At 38.4% G+C, this 21351-nt stretch overlaps 2 protein-coding genes across 9 annotated transcripts in view; both read left to right on the top strand.

Moving 5' to 3' along the window:
- Positions 1-520: 520 nt before the first annotated feature.
- Positions 521-7206, top strand: slc13a1 (solute carrier family 13 member 1). The gene is given in 16 exon segments (XM_058768023.1): positions 521-863; positions 1188-1316; positions 1431-1567; positions 1662-1849; positions 1953-1992; positions 2079-2139; positions 2231-2385; positions 2510-2629; positions 3124-3167; positions 3170-3218; positions 4223-4324; positions 4455-4549; positions 4657-4751; positions 5554-5715; positions 5799-5936; positions 6058-7206. Coding segments are annotated over 16 exon segments (1749 nt in total). The 5' UTR covers positions 521-764; the 3' UTR covers positions 6193-7206.
- Positions 7207-9239: 2033 nt separating this feature from the next.
- Positions 9240-21351, top strand: part of cadps2 (Ca++-dependent secretion activator 2) — a 167886-nt gene continuing 155774 nt past the window's right edge. For 4 of the 8 annotated variants that reach the window (XM_058766611.1, XM_058766607.1, XM_058766609.1 and 1 more), the window contains exon 1: positions 9242-9981. In XM_058766611.1, the coding sequence (XP_058622594.1) occupies positions 9676-9981 (306 nt within the window). In that variant the 5' untranslated portion in view covers positions 9242-9675. Of the gene's footprint in view, positions 9982-21351 lie in introns of all 8 variants that reach the window. The other 4 variants (XR_009269303.1, XM_058766608.1, XM_058766610.1 and 1 more) reach the window with 4 other exon arrangements.

Below are 21351 nucleotides of genomic sequence, written 5' to 3'. Positions count from 1 at the left end.
ATGTGAGGGTCGCAGTTACGAGATATTCGCAATTAAGAATAAAAATAGCAGTTGCAAGATATAAAGTCAACATTTAAAGATACAGTATCGAAATTGTAAGATATAAAGTCAAAATAAATAATATATTTATTTATTTTAGTCTTTCTGCAAGCCGGAAATGGGCTTCCATACAAACTTGGGGGCATTCCAGTGAAAACTTGAAATAATAGTTTACATATTTCTTACATGTTTTTTTTAACTTTCTTTTCCCTTTCATATTTCCATAAATAGTTCTCTCAGATCTAATTCTTTGGAAACAAGCTTCAGTACGGATTATCGCCTGCTGTGTGATTTCTGAGAGCTTGTGTTTATGAAGTCTCCCAGGTTGTTGTTTAACAGACCCCTGCGCGGTGCCAGATTAGGGAAACGGCGATGACGTTAGCTGTTAGGAGAAAAATGTGTGAATTCCAGGTCATTGTCTGTGGCAATGTCTTGTGTCAGTGAGTTTGTTTATAGTGCTCTTGTTCTTATAACCTTATATGCAAATTTGTTGTTAACTTTGGTCATGTAAAAATAAATAGGTTAGAAGGGACTTGCATGAGGCATGACTGGTGGGAGTCTAATCTTAAAGCTTAATCTCCATGGCCATAAGGCTTTATGACATGCCTGGAATGGACCAGTAACAGTGGATTCGGATGGCACCAGGGCAAAGATTAATCAGCGTCACATTATTTAAAGGCCATCTTAAGACAAAGTCCCTAAGTTGACTCCGTTTCGGCCACAGGATGAGGCGGCTTAGATGTTCTTGGAGCTCCTTGAAACCCCTAATTATCATCATCACGCCACTGGCTTTGCTACCGCTGCCACTGGTCATCAGAAAAAAGGTTAGACATGCTACAAACACATATGGAGATCTGAATGAAAATAATGTGAAAATGCATTTTCGTTGAGAGTAAAACTTATGTAATGAAGTCTTTTCTTTGAGTATCTAAACCAGTTGTACAGTATATTTTCTGAAATACTTTTGCACATATTTATTGCCTTTTAAATGTCTTTAACAATTATTTTTGTAAAAAATACATTATGATAGACATATTTTTGGCCAAGACAAAAATGTTCTTTCCAAGAAAAATGAAAAAGACGCTGATTTCAGTTTCTTCTGTCCTTTTTGTGTTACTGGATAACAACCCTGATATCATTTCCACTAGGAAGCAGAATGTGCGTATATCCTTATATTAATGGCTGTATACTGGATGACGGAGGTCTTGCCTCTGTCTGTGACAGCACTTCTCCCCGCGCTGCTTTTCCCTCTTTTTGGGATTATGAAGTCCTCACAGGTACACTTTCCTGAACTGATCATTTTACTCTTGGAAAACAATCCTATGGAAATCTGACTGCCGTATTTCTGGACTTCTAAAGTGGATAGCTACTGACCGATAGTCTTTCTTTAGGTTGCATCGGTATATTTCAAAGACTTCCACTTGTTGCTTCTTGGTGTCATCTGTTTAGCAACAGCCATTGAGAAATGGGGTCTTCACCGGAGAATTGCCCTCAGATTGGTGACTGGACTTGGAGTCAATCCTGGCATGTAAGACTGATTTTATTTTATTAAGATTTCTGATGAGTCATATTAGGATGGACTGAATTAAATCTGCTTGTTTACTGTGAAATGTGTTTCACAGGTTGATGCTCGGGTTCATGGTTGGCTGTGCTTTCCTCTCCATGTGGCTGAGCAACACCTCAACTGTGGCGATGGTAATGCCAATTGTGGAGGCAGTGATCCAGCAGGTTTTGAATGCAAGTGAAGAGACCAGCAAGGACCACAAGGGGGCGTTAAACGGCATCTCCAACCCTGCTCTTCAGCTTGAAGGTAAACTGGTGCAGCTTTCTTTTAACATGAGCAATACATAATCATTTTAACCTTTAACCTTTTAGAGCTTTGCAGAATTTAATTATTAAACATCTGTTTTCAGATATTGAGGCCCAGCATGATCAGTCTGAGAAGATAAAAAGGTGAACATATATAAAATGAACAAAAAGGTAACTGATTGAAAACAACTGATTTTTAAGACTGAATGAGATTTTGTGTACACTTACAGCATCGAAGCAGGGATTACAGAGCCAGTTCAGACAGCTCCTGAGGAACCAGAAACTGTTAAGGTCAGTAAAACATGCATAATCCTAACATTAAAATGCACAAAATGCTTCTCCTTGCCTTTCTGATAAAATGGGATTACTCAATATTTGTTAGGCGCCTCCACCATATAATGGAAAGTACAGGACCCGTGAAGATCACATGATGTGCAAAGGCTTGTCACTTTGCATTGCCTACTCCTCATCCATTGGGGGGATGACCACATTATCAGGAACATCCACAAACCTCATCTTTGCTGAATATATCTATCAGTGAGTTTACAACTTGGCTTCAAACTGAAGTGTGGAACTAATTGAATCTCATTATTTCTACTCTATATTATATGGTTTGGTCAGTCTATCCATCTAAACTGTGCTTTTTGTTACATTTCCTCAGGTACTACCCAGATTGCACCGTCATTAATTTTGGGAACTGGTTCGTGTTTTGTCTTCCCATCTGCTTAATTATGCTGATTTTGTCATGGATATTCCTGCACTGGATGTACCTCGGATCCAAGTGAGTGATCGTGATGTCTCCTATTCAATAAGCCGTTCCCTGACCCCTCTCTGTTCCTCATTTTTACTCTTCGCTTCGACTTTCATTTAAATTCATCATTTCAAATCACGCTGCCATTTGCATTTTCCCCACCTCACCACTTCAAATTCCTCTACATGTCCTCAATCTTCTTCATCCTGCTCTGTTTCTCACTCACTCACAGCCTCCCATTCGCATCGCTCTAGTATAATCCTGTTTTATCGAGCAGCCTTCTTCATCTCACCCCGTTGAGATTTTCTTCTTTCCCTGATGAAGAATCACTCACAGAACATGAACACCTGATGTCGTGACGAGATGTGATTGTTCTCATGCGTAGTTTAAATAGATTTTTTGTCATGTGCTGCAGATGTTTCAGTCAGTTCGCTTGCTCATCAAAATTAACTACATGTGTTCATTGACACAACAGTGAATGAACTGAATAATAAAAGCATATCTGCTTTTTCATCAATCCTTAGCTTTCGTGCCAGTCTGTGCTCCAGACAGCGATCCGAAAAGGAAAACACACTGCCAGAGTGCTCCGGGATCAGTACAACTCACTAGGGCCCATAAGGTTGGAACTCTTCTTTTAATTTAAAAGATCTTAAAGCTCTGAAAAATGTGAACTGTACTTATTTTTCCCTGTCGGTCTGAATCCATTGCTCAACCAATAGCGTGATTTTGGTGAAAGGGTTCTTTTTTTTTTTTCAAACAGTCCATGTGATCCAGAAGTTGCTGCCAACTTTACTTTAGTATTGTGACGAATTCCCAACAGAAATGGAATATTAAATAGAGGGCATAGTTTTATTTTGGCACACCTCCCTGCCATTTCTTTTCTCGCTCACAGCAAAGTAACGTCATCAGAGAAGGAATGCAAATTTTTCAGATTTTGATTAAAGATGACCAAGACAAACCATTTTTTTTTTCAGTGGATTAATTTAGCATGGATTAATTGTTCACCTCAAGACTAGCAATTTGTGTTAACAAAGTAAATAGTGTAATTTCTGATTTCATGCAGACTTTAACATGCGTGGCAAGGTTACAAGTATTTCAAGACCTGATTGTGTCCTTATTATTTCAATTATTATTATAGAAGTTTATTTTTACTTACAGCTGGAATACACTAAACAACTTTTAAAATCAGAACAGATTTTTAAAACACTAGGCATCATGCCGGCTTTGAAAGTGGTGCAGAGAAAAACTGGCATCGTACACTAAAGACTGAGGATCACACTACTAGGCTTTCAAGTCATTTTTAAACACTTGCAAAACTTATAAATAAATATGCATCTTGTTGCTAGGAGAAGCATTACAAACAGAAACAATAAGTATTCTAAATTCAGTTACTGTAAAAATATCAAAAATGTTTTATATCCTCTGACTGGACAGAGTCTAAAGCTAAAAAATTGGAGTCTGTGCCCATCACACACGACTACGCAAATTTCTTATGAATATTTCTCGGCAACTAGTGTTGACAGTAAATTGGGGCAAACGTTGTGTAGTGTATTTCAGTGTTTTGGGCAATGACGTGCATGAATTTCTGATCATTTCTCTAACACTGTTTCTCTACTGATCCAGCTGGCAGGAGATTATCACCATGATCATCTTCATCCTGATGGCAATTTTGTGGTTTACAAGAAACCCAGGTTTCATGCCTGGCTGGTCGTCACTGTTTCCTGAGTGAGTGTATTCACATTTATCAACATCTTTTGATGTAGATATACTACTGCACTTCAGAGAAAGTCATCATTCTATTCAATAATTGCCTTTAGAATTCTTATTTATCCTTTGTATTTTGTTATTTCTTCAGTTACCCAGGATACGCTACGGATGCCACTGTAGCGCTGTTGCTGGGTTTCACGTTCTTCATCATCCCCGCGCACAAACCAAATGCAGAGCGCTACGGTACGGCTTACTCATTTCCTTTGTGCACACTTGAAACCCTTCCAAATGATTAGAGGCTCACTATCGGCAGTTTTGTTGCTGATTGACATTGTCGATCCCTGTGACAGAGGCCTTGATAACGTGGAAGGACTTCCAGGCCTGTATGCCATGGGAGATCAGTCTGCTTGTGGGTGGTGGTTTCGCTTTGGCTGAAGGCACAAAGGTAGGATCATGATTTAATGGAAACCCAACTATATCTGTGAGAGAAGAAAAGACAGAAATGAATAGAAAAGTACAAGGCTGCATTAATAGAGGAATCAATTAATGGTCCATTTTATATGCCTGGATTCAATTAAACAGGCCAGTCTAATTCACTAGTGGCTTTGGACAGGCCTGGACAGCTCAATTGCACCCTTTACTCATAATCTCAAACATTAATTTCCTTTTAAAAGACATAAATGAAAAGACGGATCACATCAAAGCCTCGTAACAGCGTGCAGCCCATTAATGTTGCGCAGAGAACAACAATTCCACTGTGTCACTCTCTATCTGCTTTGACGTTCCATTCAAGCTAATTACATGCCACCATTATAAGACTGGCACTGAAGCACATCATTTCAGCATAACAAACGGCTCCTTCCTCATGTCAGTCGCAAAGGCTGGAAACAAGAGCATCTACTTCTTAATATTCTCCTGGTGTAGGTAGGCTGGGGTGGGGTCTTATCATCAAGGCTCCAGCCCTGTTTTGATCCAGACACCCAAATGTCATGGCAAGTCCAGTCTTTAAAATCTTCAAAGCAGAAAGGGTGACTACTGTGCTGCGTTCTCCATACGCAACATCAGGCTGTTTGGACGCCGTATCTTGACAAACAGCTAAATTACGACTCCAGTCTCTGTTGGCAAGCAGACAAAGAGATGTTGGTACATTTCTCAAAGTGGGTTCGTTTGGGTTCATGAATATTTTGTTAGGACACTTTCACTTACCTTCTGTCTCTGACATTTTTTCTTTATTTTTCACCCAACAGATTTCTGGTTTATCGACTTGGGTTGCTGAATTGCTGACTCCCTTGGGAAGTCTTCCTCCTTTAGCCACTGTCACCATCGCCTGCCTTATTGTCACCTCTATCACAGAGGTGGCCAGCAATCCTGCCACGATGACAATCTTTTTGCCCATTCTAGCCCCCTTGGTATGTGTAATATCAATATATGTAGAATATTACTTTTACGTCACTTTTTTTGGGCTGTTCTCATCACAAATGATCTTTATTAGGCTGAGGCAATTGGAGTCAACCCTCTGTACATGCTGATTCCCACGGCCCTGTGTGTGTCCTTTTCATTCCTGCTTCCGGTTTCTAATCCTCCTAATGCCATTGTCTTCACATATGGTCATCTGACAACCATGGACATGGTGAGTCCCTACGATTTTGTTCCTTTGGAAGTCATTTCACATGTACATTTTATAAAATGTCAATGGTAAATCTTATATTGTACAGGAACTGAGCTTTGTATTGTTTTCCTTGCCACTATAGGTGAAGGCAGGGCTGGGCGTAAATGTTATAGGTGTGCTCACAGTCCTATTGGCTCTTACCACATGGGGAACACCTCTGCTTAACCTGGACACTTACCCAGACTGGGCACCGGTTGTAAACGGCACTGGAGTATGACCATCTCTGTGAATATTTTACAAATGTGGACATTTAGTTTTCAAATTACATGGGATCCCTTGACGTTTGCTGAATTGTTGACAGATGTATTACTTATTTGGATTACTTGGGCAGGATTGTATGACCAGCTTGGATTAGGCAATACAACAGACTGAAAGCTTTGGGTTCCATGAGATGTTCAGTTTGAACGTCATTTTTTGTTTATATGTTTTTGTATTTTAAGCATTTTAATAATCTTTGTCATCAATGGCTTAAGTCCATGATTCCTTTTACTTTTTTTTCCTTTTCTTTTTTTGAGGGGTTCAAAGAGACCAGTAAAAGCTAAAAATAGGATGTTTGGTGTACAATTCAACAGTGCAATTTTTGTACAAAATATATTATATTAAAGATATTTCTTTAGCTTTAAGCAGAGTTTGCATGACAGGGTTAGTCCCGTCAGCTCACATAGCACTTAATGTTTTATAGAGTTGTATATTTTTGTTATATGCTAGCCTGTACATATATACATGTAAGTGAACTGTATGAGTAGAATGTTGAAATTCCATTGTGAACAAAGGAGATCTAAAGAGTATAACCGAAAAAATTTTCAAGAAAGTACACCGTCTCACTTTCAACATCAGACACAAACTCGAACATAACAGTGGCTAGAAAATAATAGCTATTGATTTTAGGTGTGTTACTCAGCTGTTTGGCTTCTTGCAAAAAGTGAGCATTTCTAGCATCAGTCAGAGAATTTATCATTTAACAGATAAATTTGGTTTTAAACTTTACTGTTTATGTTTGTTTCTATACTATTTGAAAATTCGCTCTTACAGAATTTTGTATTTTGAATGGAAACTCAACATCAAATTTGGTTGACATCCATTGTTCACTGTATGTGCTTCATGTAAAATGTTTCTTGTTACGACTAAAACTGTGAGACGGTTACTTTCTGTCTTGTGTGTTCTTTGTGTGTTTCACTGTTTTGACAAGAAAAAAAACATTTAAATAAACATCTGGAACCATTCACAGTCATTATGTTTTAGTGGGAATTCATACTGATTTTAATAAACAATGCTTTGCAATCTGCATCAATGTTAATTGAACTGTGCACTAAATGGATTGTCTCATGTCTAATTACTGAATCTCAAAATTAAGTGTTTTGACAAATCAAGTCTCCAGACTTATCAAAGAGATTCAAGAGGCAGATTAGCTTTGATGAAATGAGGTTACAGAGAAAAACTGAAATCTATTTCTGTATATCAACGGTGGCTGTTTAGCGATAAGTAATGCACCTACACAGAAAAATGGCTCTGAAAGTATATCTGTCCTAATAATACTTCTATCCCATTTTAATTAGGGGGAAGGATTGCAAAATAAAATGGTATAATAATTAAAATATATGAGACTTTAAAGCTGATGTAAAACAAAAGAGGCTCTAATGTGCCATTTGAATGGGCTTGGGCTAATATTTGTTCTCAGAGTCAGGCAGCTAATTCTGTAAACCACCCACGTTATGAAAATTCATGCTCGGATCCTGCAGCCATTGCGATTCAAGGTCACTGTTCAGTTGTGTCTGAGGTAGTGACAGGCTGTCTGAAGGGTCTAATCTGATTATGTATTATTTAATACTTATTTCTTATATACTTAATGCTGGAGCAAGGACTGATGAGTTTAACAATCAGGCAATAGTTTTTCTGCAAGCCTTATTGTAAGTCATTTCAGTCATTCTCCCTGGTGTACAGGTCAGCAATCTGAATATGAACAGTGGTCCGGCAGGGACTGTAGGTGGGGCTCTCTCCACCTTCAATACCACGACTAGACACTTGAGCAAGGCACCGAACCCCCAGCTGCTGTTCACGGTGTGTGTGTGTTTGCTCACTTCTTACTGCTGTGTGTGTGCACTTGGATGGGTTAAATGCAGAGCACAAATTCCAAGTATGGGACGCCACACGTCACGTCCTTTCCTTTCTTTTTACTGTTGTGACCTCTGGTTATGATTGAGGCAATTCGCCCCCTAGTGACAGTCGAAGTGAATTCTTAATTTATTTACAGACCTGACATGCGCTTGTTGATATCTCCAGTAAAAGAACATTTACTCTCCTTTTATTGGAGATCATTTTCTGTTTTTCAGAAGAGCATTTCGACAAAAATGGTTGATTATTCTCATTTTGCTCTCATATTTTAACTAAAGCATGATTTTGGTTTGGTGGATGCATAATCCGTGGTCTGAAGGTTACATTTTTCAATTGCAATTTCATTTTTAATTATCTGTGACTGAAAACGAGCCTGTGAGGGATAAACAGCTTGTATTGGATTGTAATGTTTTGCACTTTGCTATTGATCATTCAGTTGATGGAATATTTCAAAACAGACTGTAAATTTAACTCTCAGAGACATTTGTCATTTGTGACCCTGGACCACAAAACCAGTCTTAAGTCGCTGGTGTATATTTGTAGCAATATCCAAAAATACATTGTATGGGTCAAAATTATTGATTTTTCTTTTATGCCAAAAATCATAAGGACATTAAGTAAATTAAGATATTTTGTAAATTTCCAACTGTAAATATATCAAAACTTAATTTTTGATTAGTAATATGCATTGCTAAGAACTTCATTTGGACAACTTTAAAGGCGATTTTCTCAATATTTACATTTTTTTGCAGCCTCAGATTCTCAGATTTTCAAATTGTATCTCGACCAAATATTGTCCGATCCTAACAAACCATACATCAATGGGAAGCTTATTCATTCAGCTTTTAGATTATGTATAAATCTAAATTTTGAAAAATTGACACTTATGACTGGTTTTGTGGTCCAGGGTCACATTTGTAAAAAAATATGTCTACCCTGGTTAGAGTTTAATAGGGCCTATTTCTTACCTTTGCACATCCAGAATTTTTATTTTATTTTATTTTATTTGTGCATTATACACTAACTATAAAAATATACTTCTTTTTTTTTTAATTACCATTTCTAATTTTTATCTTTTCTATCTAGGCTACACTGCCTGCCAAGAGTATAGTGAACCTGTTTGTCTATGTGGCATTGATTGGCATTGGATTTTGACATTAAAAATGAATAGGTGCAGTGTTGAATGTATTAATGGTCTGACTAATAGTGGTGTAAATTTAACATGAAAATATTAAAGTTGCATCGGTATCTACAGACTGCACCTTTAAGAAGGGAACCTCCCACGTGTTGCATGTTGTCCATGCCACAGGTTGCCTACCTGTCTCGCATAACTCTGCACTAACCTCCTCGCGCTCACACTCTCTTCACAAGAGAGAAATAAAGAATGTGGCTCAATCCAACCTTCTCAGAATCGCTCTCCGATTGACTCCGCCCTAAAAAGTCTCGCGACTGACACATTTGACATTCTCTCAGAGAGAGAGAAAAAAAAAAAAAAACTCAGCTTTTGTGGTCGAGGTAGTCGGAAACCTCTCGGGTTTCCTCGCTTTTCCCACAGCTGCGAGGAGTTGTCGCCTCTTCAGTGTCGACTATGCTGGACCCGTCCTCCAGCGATGAATCTGAGGGCGAACTACCACCTGAGGACGAACCGCCCGTTAAAACCGGGAAACCTGTTAAAAAGAGTCCCAAACCTGAAAAGACGTCGGACGCACCGCGAACCCAAACCAAGGAACCGGTCCCTTCTCCCGCCGATGCGGACAAAATCGAGCAGGAGAGACTTAAGAAAGAAGAAGCGGAGAGGAAAATTAAACTACAAATTTATGTGTTTGTGTTGAGATGTATCGCGTATCCGTTTAACGCCAAACAGCCCACAGATATGGCTCGCCGTCAGCAGAAGGTGAGTGACCGTTAAACCACTGTTTGGAATATTTCGCGCTTTAAATCAATGCGCGCGTGCAGCACTCGCCTCAATCCATTGAAACCGCCGCTGCCAAACCTGTTCACTGAGGCAAACTTTTGTCTTTTTTACACCCAACTCATCGGTCAGGTGCTCAGTGGTTAGGTTCAGTAGTGGCAAAGAGTACTTTTACAGGTTTTAAAGAAGATTTGTAAGACTGTCAATTGCAAATTTGTGCGCATCCCACTTTTAAATGTGTTTGTTTACTGTGCTCATACAGTACCTGTGTTACCTTTCAGCTATTTGGAGCATCAAGCTAAATTGTTGATGTATTGATAAAATAGTGCAAGTAAAGGTTGGCAATGGTATCACACTTAATTTTTTAGTAATTATGAAATGTTTAATTGGGTTTGTTTTGCAAGCAAGACATAGTTTAAGACATATAACATTAAATTGTTTTATATAGCACATGACAGCTGCAATATGCATGCAACAAACAAATTTAAGCTATTCCTAAGAGCATAAATAATATAGCATACAAATATGTGAATTATTTATGATGGGAGAAAAATCAATTAAAATAGCTTTTCTCAATGCAGTTCTTCAGATAAAAATGTGCAACACTGTGCTCCATGCCAGAAAAGGATATTAAAATGACCAGCAGGATGTAGTGTGACCAAGAAAATAAAACAAAACAAAACTTTTTATTGGTTTATGACATCCCTTCATATTTAACCTTGTTGTCATATTATATGCATCATGTTTAAAATGCTTACAAAATAGTTTTGTTGCCCTAACATGGTGCAACATCAGGCCCTGTTTGGGGTTGTCAGACTACCACATTGGTAGAAATCTTTGGACAACCTCTAGGCACCCATTTGAAAGGGCAGTTCCCTGAAGAACTTGCAACTTCATGCAAGAACTGTATAGATTGTCAACAATTCCCTTAGTAACCCCATCAGAAGGGAAAAGCTTTGAGGCACTTGAAACATATTTTGAACTTCTATGTGTACACAATATTTGAGGCACCTTCAGAAGGGTGCCTAGAGGCTCTCAAGAGGGTTCTGCAAGTGTGGCAGATTGAGGAACCCCAAATGCTGCCTCGAGTCTTCTTTTCATTTTTATGGTAAATGTTGCACCATGTTGCCTTAGGGTAATAAAACACTTGTCTTCACTTCACAAGTTCTTGCAGATGAGATGGATAATATTAAAGGGATGACTTAGGGAAAAATGTTCTTGGTTACACTGAGTCATGGTAATTATAATATATATATTTTTTTTTTGCCATGGTACATTGTGTGGAGGAATAGTTCATCCAAGGATGAAAATGGTCATCATTTAATTGATCACTCTCCTCCAAACCCACAAGTACTTTTGTTCATCTTTGGAATGCAAATGAAAATATTTTGAATATTCTTTCATCATTTTTGACCATTAATTGAAAGTCTAGATAATCTACATTTTCAAGCTTTCAATGTGGGGCTTTTAAACTTGAGGGTTTGTAATTGGTAATAGAATTTAAATTTTTGGGTGAACTATCCCTTTTAAGTAAATATGCGAACATGAACTTAAATGGTTAAACAGCAGCTTTGTTGTGAAATTATTTCTCTCCTCTTGGTATAAATGTAGAATCACTTATAAGAACAGGCACATATGATAATTTTACCAGCGCACACCCACTACCTCTAACATATACAGCTTTTTGAATCAACCTATTAAATTATCTTAGTTTCTGTTTCTGCCTAATGCATGTAATCATACTTCTAAAGCTGGAAATATCCTCAATGCAATTGTTTAAAAAAGGACTGATAATAACCTATCATCAACTTTGCACCTGTGGGACATGTAAATTGCATTCCAATTCCAGGTGCTAATCTTAACTTTATTTTTGCTCTAGGAAAGCTTGAGAAATATTTCAGAATTAAAATTTTATGTGACTGATAAACAACAGTTGGCAAATGAGAAAAGAAAAAGAAAAGAAAAGCTTTTCCCCAAATTATCATGTGTTCATGGCGATTTGTTAAGGAGAAATGTATATGAGAAAGCTGTCTGTAAGCATTCTAATTCAGACACAGGAAATTATGTCATAACGATGCTGATTGGCTGAAGGCACAATATGTGACTATCCTGAAGGGCAGCAGAAAGGTAAAAAGTGTGTTTCGAATACTTTTAGGAGCCCTACAAAAACAAATTGGCACCAGAAAATCATCTACAATATAACAAAATTGTGAATCAAAAAGACAAAGTCTGAAAACACAGACCATTTTGAATGGCAAACAATCAAGAAAGTTGATTTCTGCAGCCAGACAGTGTAGTTTTGGAATTTACCAGCAGTGTTTCTTGGGTGTCATGATAACAAGCCAAACCTTGACCCTTAGTGGCTGTATTCATAAAGGCACTTTAGTTATTCCAGTTTGTTGAATTGCCATGGATCCTAGTATGGTGGTCTACACCAGTGGTTTTCAAACTTTTTTCAGAGCGACCCTATTTTTTTCTTTTTAAATTGACGCGACCCATATTAGAAAGAAAGAAGGAAGGAAGGAAAGACAACTGCGCTACAGACCGGTCTCGAGTCCCACCATAGAGCTCCGGAAGGATGCTCTGTTTCAAAATCAAATCACTGTCGGTGCTTCTGAAATTAGTGAGGGTGCTTGCTTTCATGCACATCTATTCTGACATATCATATTTTGTCCAGTCCATAATTATGATTATCACAATGTCATTGCGATTTCGAGAGAATACACTGTAAAACCCGATAAGTTAAGAATACTCAAAACATTTGAGGAAACTTATTGCCTCAAAACACTTGAGTAAACAAACTCAATTTTTTTAAGTAAAATTTTTATGACAATCCAATCCAAGCCTCACTTCCATGATCCCACCCCACTCATCACAATGATAATTATATACAACTTGCTTCCATAAAAAGCACATTCACGTCACGAGCTTCCAGAACTCTGGGCTGAACAAGAACACTCGCGTTCTGAGCGGTGAGTGGATTCTGACTCACTAAAACTCCTCTGATTGGCCATTGCGTTATAGAAATCAAAAGATATGTCTCTGATTTGCTACAATGTACAACGCTGCAAACACAAATACACATTGTATTCTGACCTGAGGCGGCTGCCGGTTACTTTCGTTTTGTTGTTTATGTTATGTCTTGAACTTGGTTACATACGTTTTCCTTAAATCATCCTGGCGACCCATTTTTTAAGTCTGGGGTTGCCAGGGTTTGAAAACCACTGGTCTACACTACTATTGTTATTATTTTTTCTTTGCTTTTTATTTCATAAACTAGCTACACCTTGTCAGTTTAGTTTACTTGAATTCTCTTCACATTAAACAAATGTACACTGTAGACAGAAATAGTAAAAGAAGAATTCCTGGAGATCTGCTGATTTGTACATGTTTATTTCTTTACATTAAATTTTAGGATCTTTACAAGTTCCACAAATTTGAGTCTATATGATCCTTCAAGTCATATAGTGCAAAAGCAGAAGAAAACTGAGTTATATGCGTCCAATAAGACCCCATGACCTCCATTTAATTTAGAATTATGGCCTATTGTTCAATCAAAAAAGGGCACAACCATGGCCTCGCCATAAAAGTTGGACGACACAAGTATCACCCTTATTTACACATGAAACCGAGAAGAAATAAATCTACCTTTAGTCTTTGTTGAATAAATATTCTCAGTTGGAGGCGATCTTGAGAGTAGCTAGGGGCAGATTATTGATTGTTCTGTCATGGCTCATAGAAATATCTTTGCTGCCTTAATGAGAAGGTAACCTTCCTGGCTTTGCAGATCTGATCAGGTGGTATTCAAGTATTCCTTGAGGCACTATTTTCCTCCTGGATATGATGCAGGTAGTGAGAGGACTCCTTTACTGCACTGCATGTTATCAGCCATCCCTCACTTTTGATATGCCACTCCACATGATAGAAGTCAGTCAGTGTAAGTATGCTGCCGGTTACCCTTTTACAGTCACTAGGGACACATACACACATCTTCTGTCTTTTGAGCTGTCCAAAGTGTCTGAATGACTTTGTACAAGATCTTACGTGTGTTCTTATGCCGTGTTGAACTTGAAGGCATTGTTATGCATAATTGCAGATGCACTGTCAAAGTAACGCTGTGCCTTTTAGAGTCTGTGCTGTCAAAAGGTATCTGATTATGAATGGTCATGCACTAGCATTGTAGTTTTGCCCTCTTTGGATTTAACCTTCTCTTTTGTTATGACTTCTCTTACAGTGTTTTTCTTTCTTATTTACAGTCTTCGTGATAAGTAGCTTTGGGCACAAGGAAGCCGACATTTATGTGTTTTTCCCAAAGCCACCATGCTGTCAACCCACTTTTGTGTTATTCAAGTGCATTGCAGAGCTTTTATTTGGAGCACATGCTGTTAGACTAAAATTCAGTGCAAACGAACAATGGATTTGAATGTGGGCATCTTGAATGTGTTGTGAAGCCTCATTTGGATTAAAACATGCAAAATTATACCACATACAGTTTAAATGAATGCTTTGATCTTGGAGTGTACTAACTAGTGTTGGAACTTTTTTTGCATTTTGGGACAAAGTGTGATTGTTATATCTATTTATATACTCATATAGTTTATTCCAGGACTATCTTTAGTGAGATAAGACATATGGGAAAGGAGAAAACACTTATTGACTGCATTTTTGTATAGAAACAAACATTTGTTGACATTTTGTTTTGTGAGGATTTTGTAGGATTTTGACATTTTTGTAAAAACGTGGGCGGGTGGAAATTTCAGTTTAACAGAATGAATAGTATAATAGGGTCACTCTTCAATTGGGGTGGCAAATGAGAGGCAGAATTTGTAAAAATGCTTGATTGTCTTTTTTCTAATAAAATATATTGCTATGCATTTAAAATTAGTTTAATATGCTATATCCATTAAAATGAAAGCTTAAGGACATTTTGATTTTTAAATAATTTCAGTCAAACACTGGTGACACAGCCACTTATGTCTATGTCATTTTGAAGTAACACCACAGACTTTATATTGCAAGTTACTATAGGCTCTGTGGTGTTAACAGAAAACACAGCTACACCACAGACAAATCAGCCAAAATCCAGACTTTTCTAAAACGGAGGCTGCCATCGTGATGATTTCAAGATCAGGGGATATTTTGGAAATATTAATAAGTATGTATTTATCAAAAGTTTGATTAAAATATGTCAGATCTGCAAGTTATCAGCATAATACCACCCACACTAATAATTTTGCTAACTTTAAGAAAATTAATAAGAAAGAATGTACTCCCCATGCACCCCTCAGATCAACCAGCACCTGCAGTGACCTTTACACACAGGAAGTAGTCCAAATAGAATTCCCCCTTTTCTTAAAGGGGCTACATCCATTGTTGTAACACCACAAACATGAATTTGGGGGACACAACTTTTTTCTTAAAAATAACATGTATTTTTTAAAACAATTTAATAAAATTGTACATGTTAAATAAAATCTATATTCACAATATAACCACTTTATTTGTTAAAAATGTTATATTGTTGCAATTACATTCTATGATACCTCTCTAAGGTATGGCGGGAACATCCATATTTTGTTACAAATGCAATCTCTAAAACTCAATTAAATATGTATTTTAAAACAAAAATGTAACTATTAACAGTGCACGAATTGTGTTTACCCTACAGAATACATACATGCAAACATTTTATGATTTATTGGTATTGAAAGTTTATTTCAACTGTTGTAATGTAGAGGGACACCACTTGCCACCACAAATGAAGAATGACCCAATACTTGTTTAAAGAAATTAAATCATACTTATTTTTCACTGAAAAATTATACCCTGAACATTTTCACAGCAACAAAAATGTGTCTACGTTGAACGTCTCAGCTTCCAAAATACAGCAAATTCCAACTTCTGGAAAAAGTTAGTCATTTGTTTTAGCAAGTATTTTATTCTTTTTAAATTTCTTAATTCACAGCATGTTTAGTGATGATCACATGCTCCAGCTATATCATTCTATATTATGCATGATTTCTGCCACAGCATTTTTGCCCATGACTACCGTGAGCCATTTTATTCAAATCCTTTATTTGTATGTAATCCAGATTGCACTCATTATTTGAATGTCATTGCCTTATACAGTGGGGGAAAAAATTATTTGATCCCCTGCTGATTTTGTACGTTTGCCCACAGTCAAAGAAATGATCAGTCTATAATTTTAATGGTAGGTTTATTTCAACAGTGAGAGACAGAATAACAAAAAAAAATTTCATTTCAGAAAAGTTATAAATTTATTTGAAATTTAAAGAGTCAAATATGTATTTGACCCCTTCGCAAATCATGACTTAGTACTTTGTGGCAAAACCCTTGTTGGCAATCACAGAGGTCAGACGTTTCTTGTAGTTGGCCACCAGGTTTGCACACATCTCAGGAGGGATTTTGTCCCACTCCACTTTGCAGATCCTCTCCAAGTCATTAAAGTTTTGAGGCTGACGTTTGGCAACTCGAACCTTCAGCTTCCTCCACAGATTTTCTATGGGGTTAAGGTCTGGAGACTGGCTAGGCCACTTCAGGACCTTAATGTGCTGCTTCTTGGGCCACTCATTTGTTGCCTTGGCTGTGTGTTTTGGGTCATTGTCATGCTGGAATACCCATCCACGACCCATTTTCAATGCCCTGGCTGGCTTCAACACTCTGGCCCTGACGATACATGGCCCCATCTATCGTCCCCTTTGATGCGGTACAGTTGTTCTGTCCCCTTAGCAGAAAAATACCCCCAAAGCATAATGTTTCCATCTCCATGTTTGACGGTGGGGATGGTGTTCTTGGGGTCATAGGCAGCATTCCTCCTCCTCCAAACACGGCGACTTGAGTTGATGCCAAAGAGCTGGATTTTGGTCTCATCTGACCACAACACTTTCACCCAGTCTCTCCTCTGAATCATTGGCAAACTTCAGATGGGCAGTACATGTGCTTTCTTGAGCAGGGAGACCTTGCGGGCGTAGTGGCGTAGTGTGTCACCAATTGTTTTCTTCATGGCGTAGTGTGTCACCAATTGTTTTCTTGGTGACTATGGTCCCAGCTGCCTTGAGATCATTGACAAGATTCTCCCGTGTAGTTCTGGGCTGATTCCTCACCGTTCTCATGATCATTGAAACTCCACGAGGTGAGATCTTGCATGGAGCCACAGTCCAAGGGAGATTGACAGTTATTTTGTGTTTCTTCCATTTGCGAATAATCGCACCAACTGTTGTCACCTTCTCACCAAGCTGCTTGGCGATGGTCTTGTAGTCCATTCCAGCCTTGTGTAGGTCTACAATCTTGTCCCTGACATCCTTGGACAGCTCTTTGGTCTTGGCCATGGTGGAGAGTTTGGAATCTGATTAGGAGCTCTCCCTTTAAGAGAGTGCTCCTAATCTCAGCTCTTTACCTGTATAAAAGACACCCGGGAGCCAGAAATCTTGCTGATTGAAAGGGGATCAAATACTTATTTGACTCATTAAAATGCAAATTTTTTAAAATGCGTTTTTCTGGATTGTTTTGTTGTTATTCTGTCTCTCACTGTTCAAATAAACCTACCATTACAATTATAGACTGATCATTTCTTTGTCGGTGGGCAAACGTACAAAATCAGCAGGGGATCAAATGATTTTTTCCCCCACTGTATGTTGTTATTGCCACTGGCTAGTTCTGTAACCTGAAATATGGAAGGTGTAATAAAGGTGCCAAGATGTGCTTCACCTGTAAATAAAACTGATGTCCCCGTAAGCATTATCGCACATTACGGTCTCGTGGCAAAAAATACGCCGTCATTAAATGTCTATTTCAAAGGTAATTAAAATTAAAATTTAATGGAGAGGTGAAGGTAATCTGTTGCTAATCAGATTTTGTGTACTCATTCTTAATGGATTACTCACACGACTGAGAGTCAGAGAACCAGAAAGCCCCTCATGCACCTGTTCACATCGTCGTTAGTACGGTTCAAGGATCTCCCATGGAGTGATATGCCAGTGTGGGAAATGTTTCATATAAAACTGTTGTGTAGTATTTCCCCCCAATGATAAACTAAATTATGTAGTCAGAATTGTAATGGCAACAATTGTAATTGAACAACATGTTCAGTTGTAACAACACATTTTCATAAAGAAAAACAAACATCCTTGTGTTTCTGTTGTTACAGTTTTGCAGACTTGAGTGATGTGGCATCTACTAATGTGATAAATCCACTATATAGTGGAGCTTCTAACATTACAAACTGCATTCAGCTATGTCATATTTGGGACATACTACTCAGTTTAAGATGCAAGCATCTCTGTAAGGTTAAGATCTGGGATTTGATATTCCCATTGCGTAACTCTCTTTGATCCATTGCTTTATAGATATGATTGAGTGTTTTGAGCCATTGTATTGTTGCAGTCCATACGGTTCAGCTTCAGCCCTTTGAAAGATGCCCTCACATTCTCCTTCAGTAATGTGAAATTCATGGTTGAATCTTAGATGACATGCTGGCTGGATTCTGAGCCAGACTTCTTTTTTTTTTTTTTTTTTTGATTTTGGGGTAAAAAAAATCACTCATGTTCTTGACAGGTTTCGTAAGATTCACCTGTGGAGTCTTATTCATTCATCTGCTTTTTTTATGTTTTATGACCAGAGGAATATTAAAACGTGGATAAATAAACTCTACAGATCACTGTGTAAGGCACAATTGTCAATTGCGCTCATTCTTCTTGCGTGTCCTCAATCTGGCAACCCATGTGAGTGTTGAGTCTGAGGAGAAGGGGGCGGGAGAAACAATATTTTGAATTTGGACTGCAGTAGCCTACCCATTTCAACCACTAGCTGTCAATATTAAATACTGCACCTTTTAATAATTTTTTTGTGTCTGGAATTGTGGAAGAATTTTGTTGAATTAGCAATCAGTATAGGGTTGGGCCAATAGACGATGCCATCGTCCATCGCCGATGGCTGACAGACATCACAATGTTGAGCCGGCATCGTGATTTCTTTCCCCCCACCCCCTCTTCCGCAATCCGCCGCACCCCAATTCCGTGTTCGTAAAGGAAATTAAGTATACTACGGAAGCCCTAAGGGGAATAAATAGCCTACGAGATTGGAGGATAATTTTTTTAAAATACTTTCTCTCGTAATTATATTGTTGGGTAATTATAATTAAATTGCGGGCATCAGGGAAACGCTACTAATATGCAGGCAGGGCACTGAAACCGCTTTTGAATGCGTGCTCTTATTTTACTTTCACTTTGAGATTCACGATCACACGGACTCTATACTATGGAGCAGCAGTACCATATATTTTACAAGATTAGATGTTTGTCAGTGCCAGTGGTGCTCAGTATCTGCAAATCATTCGCCATTGTCCTATAAGTCATCTCTCCTTACTCTGTGTATGTGGTAAGTGAACTTTCATGTACTGTAATGTAACAGGCTGCTACTGTAGCAAGCGGCTAACCATGTCCCTTTAGTGGATCCGTAGAACGCGTTATTTGTTTTCCGTGCGTTTCTGTATATGGATTCACGCTTCGGGCACAACCCTAGATTGAACTAATCAACTGAAAGGGAGCCAATTCTTCATTTTTGAATTTTGCTAAACCCTGCCATTGTGTAGAAAGTGAACAAGGAACTCTGGATAGATTTTTAGGGTGGTGCTGAGTCTGAACAAACATGGATTAGTAATATGTTGTCTATCCCAGCTTGTAAATTGAAAATATTTAGTTGAGAAACCTCAATGTTTTTGATCCAAAGCATTTCGTAGCATCATCAAGTTTGATTTATTATGTAGGTACAAGTATAAATACAGGAATGGCTACTCATACAGTATGTTTGGACTCTGCTAATATGAGTAGGAGTGTCTGCTGAATAACTAAAACTAAATGTGAATATCTGCCCACTGGGAGACTAATCTCTGTTTATGAGCCAGATTCCCTGCAGATGAGAGCTAGCTTCTGTCCTTGCAAATTGTTTGCTTTCCTTTGCTTTACACTCTGACTGTCAAGTGGGCTGAGGCTTTCCTCTCTAGATGTCTCACTGCATTTCTTTCATACCTTTTTCTCTCTGCATCCCTCCCTCTTCGTTTTTTTCTGTCTCTTTTCGCGTTTATTTTTTCATCTGTTCATTGTTTCTCAGTTATGTTTGCCCCATATGTTTGTGCTCATGTGCTCACTATTATGATAGCTTATCCATTTCTTGATGGCACACAGCAGCCTGGAAATCACACAGATGGATGTCCCACTCATTCCTCCACATATGTCTAATCCCTTGGCACAGTTTTGTGCATAGTTTTTTGGCCTGTTTTCCTCTTCTGAATAGCTGTATGATTTAGTTTATGTAAGCAGACTTGCCTCTGTTTCTCCACAGGAGATGAGTCCTTGACTCTGGCGGGGGAGATTGGCAGGCGGATGCCACGCTGGAGGCAGAGTCCCATCTTCTTTGTCATATTTCCCTTCCCTTGTCAGTTTTGCTCTCCATGAGATGCATATCTCCACACAGTGTTATGTAAGGCCATCTCCTTGCAGTGCAACGATAGGAAGTCACAGCGAGGTTCAGCGGGTGCTTACCTCACTTGGTACTCTGCTCTACGAGGCACGTTTAGGGCAAGTGCACTATGTAAAGGAAATATTCAAACGCTGACAGTTTGTGAGCAATTCACTGTTTGCGAGGAATCTGCAGGTAGATTATGACCTTGCAGAAAAATCAGCTTTGTGAGAATCTTTAAAGAACAGCAGGTGCATAATGAGGCGGGGTGTAGTGGCAGCAACTCTGAAATACAATTGTTGCGCTTGCCGAAATGTCTTGCATTGGGTAATTCCATTACCCACCTACCCACGTAATCTGCCTCCTCCTGAAAAAGGTTCAGGCTCTACCAGAAGCCAAGCAGGAACATTGCAGTGTGGCGAAAGTGCAGAGAACATACAATCTATCAGCATTGCTATCTTATCTCTGTTGTGTGCCGTTGTCGTCATTAATGATTTGTTTGTCCGGTATACAATGCTATCCGGATATCCGTACCTCATCCTCCATCCTTATTAAATTGTGGTCTATTTCTTGAATGGTTTGAGTCAGTCAGATTCTCTCTCTAATGATGCCCATAGGGTTTTTAACATGCTCGTCAAGCACTAGGGTGTTGCTTCTTATTTAGTCACAGCCAATGGCAGATTTGTATTTGACAAGCTTTGTGCTTTGTCTCAGTGTTAGGTAGTGCTTTATTTGGATTCACTAGAGTTTGGTTGATGGGATGAATATCTGTTGAAGCATCACGCCATTATTTGCTGAAATACTCAAATTTTACTTTTATAAGTCTGTTATTTTATAGTTCATATGTTGAATAAATCATGAATAAACAGCTGCAGT

Source organism: Onychostoma macrolepis, chromosome 25 (assembly GCF_012432095.1).
Source record: "Onychostoma macrolepis isolate SWU-2019 chromosome 25, ASM1243209v1, whole genome shotgun sequence".
NCBI lineage: Eukaryota > Metazoa > Chordata > Actinopteri > Cypriniformes > Cyprinidae > Onychostoma > Onychostoma macrolepis.
This window is presented reverse-complemented; position numbering and strand designations above follow the sequence as displayed.